The 7,084-nt window shown below is 39.8% G+C and overlaps 1 protein-coding gene across 3 annotated transcripts; it reads left to right on the top strand.

Moving 5' to 3' along the window:
* The first annotated feature begins 343 nt into the window (after positions 1–343).
* Positions 344–4,991, top strand: LOC127961695 (uncharacterized). Of its 3 annotated transcripts, XM_052560927.1 has the most exons (3): positions 663–806; positions 869–1,085; positions 1,164–2,263. In XM_052560927.1, the coding sequence occupies exons 1-3, from the start codon at positions 663–665 to the stop codon at positions 1,223–1,225; spliced, it is 423 nt and encodes a 140-aa protein (XP_052416887.1). In that variant the 3' UTR covers positions 1,226–2,263. The 3 variants fall into 3 exon arrangements, with proteins under 3 accessions (XP_052416885.1, XP_052416887.1, XP_052416886.1); XM_052560925.1 differs by adding an exon at positions 4,780–4,991 and having other exon boundaries at positions 344–1,553; XM_052560926.1 differs by having other exon boundaries at positions 663–1,085.
* The last annotated feature ends 2,093 nt before the right edge of the window (positions 4,992–7,084 follow it).

Below are 7,084 nucleotides of genomic sequence, written 5' to 3'. Positions count from 1 at the left end.
ATCTTAACTGCCAAGTGAAAACAATGCAGAATGATGCTTGAATTCTTCCAAGACCGCCTATTTGAATTTTACTGGATTGTATTTACAATTTGCTGCATAGCAACATGGACCTCCCTTAACTGCCTTAACTGATGAAAAGCCACATGTTAAGCTGTGTTGAAGCTCATTGTTGCTGTAACTGCAGAGTAAAAATAAACCAGCTAAAGGTGTGATTTGTGTTTTTTTTTTTTTTTTTTTTTTTTTTTTTTTTCTGATCACACACACACACAAAAAAAAAATGTGTTTGTTGATATCTGGGAAACATGTTCACATACATCCTCAGTTAGCCAACAACATACTTCCTGTTTGCTGTTTGCTGTTGACGGCTGTACTGCGTTTGAGCTCCGTCACTATATTCTTTTCATTGACTATTTTTAACTTAAAAATCAATTTTATACATCATTGTTTCCGTTTATATAACGCGTGAATATATCCTCTATTGTATTCTACAACAAAAACAATCAGAGCGCCTCGCTATCACTAGTTTTATTTTGATCTCCCGGGTCCGCTATTAGCTTTTAGCCAGTTAGCATCAGCAAGCGTGTTTGCTGCTAACTGCGCTTACATTGCTAATACTCTATTCTCACACATTACCACTGCTGTACTCACTGTTACTTGCTTTAATGGCGGATGAATGTCTCCACTCTGTGCAGCTCGAGCTCGAGGCCGTGGGGAAGCAGATTCGCGACCTGGAACAGAGGCAGGCCCAGCTGAGAGAGCGGAGAGCCGCGCTGGAATCATCCCGGGCTGACGCTCACAAGTCCGGGGTAAGTATACAGCGTGCTGTTAACAGTCCCACCACGTCTACTCCGTGTGTTTCTCTGCGCAGGCCCGGTGCACCCAGGACGCGATCTTCCCAGATGTCCTTCACTGCGACGCCGGGACACCACGGACCCTGGGTGCATCCACAGCGGAGGACGCGAGCTGGGTCCCGGGCGACTACTTCTCCCCCTCCTGCCTTCGAGCTCTCCATCCAGAACCGCTTCGCTCCCCTCCGCGAGACAGGACGCAACGCTGTGATCATCGGAGACTCCATCGTCCGACACGTAAGTGCTACGTTAGCCGAAGGTAAAGTGCACACTCATTGTTTGCCTGGTGCTCGTGTTCTCGATGTTTCTGCGCAGATACCCGCGATCCTGAAGGACGGCGAGAGCCCCAGAGCGGTCGTGCTTCACGCCGGGGTTAACGACACCACGCTGCGGCAGACGGAGACGCTGAAGAGGGACTTCAGGAGCCTGATCGAGACTGTTCGCAGCACGACGCCCGCGGCGACGATCGTCGTGTCAGGACCACTGCCCACGTATCGACGAGGACACGAAAGGTTCAGTAGACTTTTTGCTTTAAATGAATGGTTGTTGTCATGGTGTAAAGAACAGAAACTGCTATTTGTTAATAACTGGAATCTTTTCTGGGAGCGTCCTAGACTGTTTCGCGCTGATGGATTACACCCCAGCAGAATTGGAGCGGAGCTTCTCTCTGACAACATCTCCAGGACACTTCGCTCCATGTGACTAGTAAGACAATTCTCAAATAACCATTATGATGAGTTTTGTTCTAACCGCTTAAATGCTAAAGGTACTTGCGCTGTAAAACCTATTAAGACTGTGTCTGTTCCCCGAATAGTGAGGTCAAAATATAAATATAATGTAGGATCTAGAAAAAATCTTATCGTAATTAAACCAGAAAAATGTAAAGTAAATGAACAAAAACAATTTTTAAAGTTTGGGCTCATAAATATTAGATCACTCGCACCAAAAGCAGTTATTGTAAATGAAATGATCACAGATAATAGTTTTGATTTACTCTGCTTGACTGAAACCTGGCTAAAACCAAATGATTATTTTGGTCTAAATGAGTCTACTCCACCAAACTACTGTTATAAGCATGAGCCCCGTCAGACTGGTCGTGGCGGGGGTGTTGCAACAATATATAGTGATATTCTCAATGTTACCCAGAAAACAGGATACAGGTTTAACTCTTTTGAAATACTTCTGCTAAATGTTACTCTGTCAGACATGCAAAAGAAATCTAATGTATCTCTTGCTCTGGCTACTGTGTATAGACCACCAGGGCCGTATACAGAATTCCTGAAAGAATTTGCAGATTTCCTCTCAGACCTTCTAGTTACAGTTGATAAGGCGCTAATCATGGGAGATTTTAATATTCACGTTGATAATGCAAATGATACATTAGGACTTGTGTTTACTGACCTAATAAACTCCTTTGGAGTCAAGCAAAATGTCACCGGGCCCACTCATCGTTTTAATCATACACTAGATTTAATTATATCGCATGGAATCGATCTTACTGCTATAGATATTGTACCTCAAAGTGATGATATTACAGACCATTTCCTTGTATCGTGCATGCTGCGTATAACTGATATTAACTATATGTCGCAGCGTTACCGTCTGGGCAGAACTATTGTTCCAGCCACCAAAGAAAGATTCGCAAATAACCTGCCTGATCTATCTCAACTGCTAATTGTACCCAAAAATACACACGAATTAGACGAAATTACTGACAACATGGGCACTATTTTCTCTAATACATTAGAAGCTGTTGCCCCAATCAAATTGAAAAAAGTTAGAGAAAAACGTACTGTACCATGGTATAACAGTAATACTCACTCTCTCAAGAAATTAACTCGTAGTCTTGAACGCAAATGGAGAAAAACTAACTTAGAAGTTTTTAGAATTGCATGGAAAAACAGTATGTCCAGCTATAGACAGGCTCTAAAAACTGCTAGGGCAGAGCATATACACAAACTCATTGAAAATAACCAAAACAATCCTAGGTTTTTATTTAGCACAGTGGCTAAGTTAACAAATTACCAGATGCCACCTGATTCAAATATTCCACCAACGTTAAATAGTAATGACTTTATGAATTTCTTCACTGATAAAATAGATAACATTAGAAATACAATAGCGAATGTAGATTCTACAGCGTCTAACACTTCAGTTTCATCCATCGCACCCAAAGATAAACTGCAGTGCTTTAAAACCATAGGACAGGAAGAGCTAAATAAACTTATCACTGGATCTAAACCAACAACATGTTTATTAGATCCTGTACCCTCAAAATTACTGAAAGAGCTGTTACCTGTAGCAGAAGAAACGCTTCTCAATATCATAAACTCGTCGTTAACTTTAGGACACGTCCCAAAACCATTCAAGCTGGCGGTTATCAAGCCTCTTATTAAGAAACCAAAACTAGATCCTAGTGTACTGGCAAATTATAGGCCTATCTCAAATCTTCCATTTATGTCTAAAATTTTAGAGAAAGTTGTGTCTGCTCAATTGAGCACCTTCCTGCATAAAAATGATATGTATGAAGAATTTCAGTCAGGTTTTAGGCCCCACCATAGCACAGAAACTGCACTTGTTAAAATTACAAATGACCTGCTCCTTGCGTCAGACCAAGGCTGCATCTCATTTCTAGTCTTACTTGATCTTAGTGCTGCGTTCGACACCATAGATCATGACATACTCATAGATCGATTACAAAACTATACAGGTATTCAAGGGCAGGCTCTAAGATGGTTTAGATCCTACCTGTCCGATCGCCACCATTTTGTTTACTTAAATGGGGAGTCATCTCATTTATCATCAGTAAAATATGGAGTGCCACAAGGATCCGTCCTAGGTCCCCTTCTATCTTCAATATATATTTTGCCCAATGGTAATATTATTAGAAAATACGGAATTAGCTTCCACTGTTATGCTGATGATACTCAGCTATATATCTCAACGAGACCCGATGAAACTTCCCAATTATCTAAGCTAACAGAGTGTGTTAAAAATGTAAAAGATTGGATGACACACAATTTTCTCCAATTAAATTCGGATAAGACAGAGATACTAATTATTGGACCAAAAAACACTACACAGAATCTTGTAGATTACAATCTGCAACTAGACGGATGTACTGTTACTTCCTCTACAGTCAGAAATCTGGGTGTTATATTAGACAGCAATTTGTCTTTTGAAAATCATATTTCCAATGTTACAAAAACTGCATTCTTCCATCTTAGAAACATTGCCAAGCTACGAAACATGTTATCTGTTTCTGATGCAGAAAAGCTAGTTCATGCATTCATGACCTCTAGACTGGACTATTGTAACGCACTTCTAGGTGGTTGTCCTGCTTCTTCAATAAACAAGCTACAGGTAGTCCAAAATGCAGCAGCTAGAGTCCTTATGAGGTCAAGAAAATATGATCATATTACCCCAATTTTACAGTCTCTGCACTGGCTACCTATTAAGTTCCGTATCAGTTACAAATTATCATTACTTACCTATAAGGCCCTAAATGGTTTAGCTCCAGCGTACCTAACTAGCCTTCTACCACTAGCCTTCTACCACGTTACAACCCATCACGCACCCTAAGGTCACAAAACGCTGGACTTTTGGTCGTTCCTAGGATAGCAAAGTCCACTAAAGGAGGTAGAGCTTTCTCACATTTGGCTCCCAAACTCTGGAATAGCCTTCCTGATAATGTTCGGGGTTCAGACACACTCTCTCTGTTTAAATCTAGATTAAAAACACATCTCTTTCGCCAAGCATTCAAATAATGTATCTTTTTAATTGTGAGTGTAGTTGCATCTGTTCAAAGTTGCATTTTTATTCATTAGCTTGGGTTAAACTAATTTTACTTTGTTGGATCAGCAGCTATGCTAATGATGTCTGTATTTTGTTTCTATGTTTCGCCACGGGATTTACATCCCGTGGTAACTAGGATTTAAACAAGCTCCAGTCTGAATCCAGAAAACCTGAGAAGAGATGATGCTGACCCTCAGAGGACCCCAGATGATGCTACCTTGAATCAACAAACAGAACTAACAATTATTGCTAAATGTGTGACTGAATCATATAATAACTTAATTAATAATATTGATAGTTCATCGTCTAGCTGACTACGTCTTGTATTATTATTATTATTATTTTTTTTTCTAAAATCCTGTCAAATGTGCACAAACTACTAGCTACTACTAAATATTGTAGAAACATAATTTTCTGTAAAGTTGCTTTGTAACGATTTATTTTGTAAAAAGCGCTATACAAATAAACTTGAATTGAATTGAATTGAAAACAATGCTACAGCCAGTTGTTCTACTTTAAAATGTGTGCTTCTGTGTCAGAAGGTTTTTTTTTTTTTTTTTTTGATAAGTGTGATTTTGCTCACTGCCAATTAGTATTTTGACACTCTGGGTTGCCAGATGGTGGAAAACACGGCATACTGCAGCCATGGAAGCAGTAAATTAACTGTTTTTACATTACCTAAAAAGCCTCAGCATCCACCTAAAAAGCTCTATGACCAAAGGAATATTAAAGCAACGATAAATAAACTGATTAATTTTCCATTTTCAATTTCACTCGTTCATGTTGCTTGTCCTCAATCTGGCAACCCTTGGAGATTTGAGTGCAGTACCCATTTCAGTTGCTAGCTGTCAATATTACATATGGCAACAGGGGGAAGTCGTGGCCTAATGGTTAGAGAGTCTGACTCCCAATTGAAAAGTTGTGAGTTCGAGTCCCGCGCCGACAGGAATTGTGGGTGGGGGGAGTGCATGTACAGTTCTCTCTCCACCTTCAATACCACGACTTAGGTGCCCTACATCAAGGCATCGAACCCCCAACTGCTCCCCGGGCGCCACAGTATAAATGGCTGCCCACTGCTCTGGGTGTGTGTTCACAGTGTGTGTGTGTGTGTTCACTGCTCTGTGTATGTGCACTTCGGATGGGTTAAATGCAGAGCACAAATTCTGAGTTTGGGTCACCATACTTGGCTGAATGTCACGTCACTTTCACTTTTCACTTTATTTGTGAGATAAAGTTTGGAATAAAAATAAAAAAAAGGCACACCGTAAAATATAAAGAATCAGTTTTTGAATTTTTACGAATGACCTACACCTAATCCCACCCCTAAACCTACTCATCACTGGGGTCAAGACAAATCGTACAAATTCACACAAATTAGCCACCTCATAAAATATGTACGAATTGGCTGTGAGATAGCGCTGAAAAATCGGCTTCAATAGGAAATACTGGGATGCTGAGGTTGATGATAGAACCTTAGCTAATGGATCCATATCTTCATAAATCTATTAAAGAGGCATTAAACATGCATGGAGGTCCATTTTCAGCACATAAAAAAAGGAAAATAAAATAGAGCCAAATCAAAGTCAATTATGATATATCAAGACAATTATGAGATATCAATACAATTATGAAATAAAAGTTAAATTGTTATGTCATAATTATGAATTAGTATATATACAGTAATATATATGATTTTTACCACCTAGTAACATAATTATGACATTATTAACGTTTGAGTCATAATGATTATGATCATTTTTTGTCATAATATAGATTTTTAATAATTTTTACTCGTAATTTTTGAATGTTTATTTCCTCTCTCTCTCTCTCTCTCTCTCTCAAGCATGAGATGCAAGCATTAGATATTTGATGATCACTAGAGCAGATGAGCTCAGCAACCCATTTCAGAAAATATTATTTTCCTGGAAAAGGAGTGGGCTCTTGCACTAGCCTCCCTGTTGCTACGGCACACCATGTGTTCTCCACTACGTCTTTGTGCCTGATAACTTGTGCGCCCAATTTGAGAGACAGTTTTCACAAACTACATCCATCCCATATCGTCAAGGGAATTGGCAAACAGCAATTTGGTAAAGGGTGCTAATTTTGCCCATGTCACGCTCAGCAGGGGACAGCCAGTGTCCTCACTTGGACTCAAGGGTATGCATCTATAAGTGCGTACAGCATTTTAAAGCTCTAAGTTTCTTCACATGAAACCAGCATGAGACTTGTAACCGGCTGTCAACAGGGAGCAGAGTGACACTAGCAACCATGCCTTATATCTCAGTTTAGAGAGCCTTGTCATACATGTCATGCTAACAGCAACCACCCAGAGATTTAATGTTTGAAATATTTTATAACCTTGCAATAAGTTCATACTGCACCAATCTGTCACATCTGGCCTCTATAATGTACATGTGTCACACACTTTCTCTATAGCTCGG

The sequence above is a fragment of the Carassius gibelio genome, chromosome B7 (assembly GCF_023724105.1).
Source record: "Carassius gibelio isolate Cgi1373 ecotype wild population from Czech Republic chromosome B7, carGib1.2-hapl.c, whole genome shotgun sequence".
NCBI lineage: Eukaryota > Metazoa > Chordata > Actinopteri > Cypriniformes > Cyprinidae > Carassius > Carassius gibelio.
This window is presented reverse-complemented; position numbering and strand designations above follow the sequence as displayed.

Excerpts from the sequence above, each read along its gene's own strand:
- LOC127961695 (XM_052560925.1), top strand. The coding sequence starts at position 663 with ATGGCGGATGAATGTCTCCACTCTGTGCAGCTCGAGCTCGAGGCCGTG.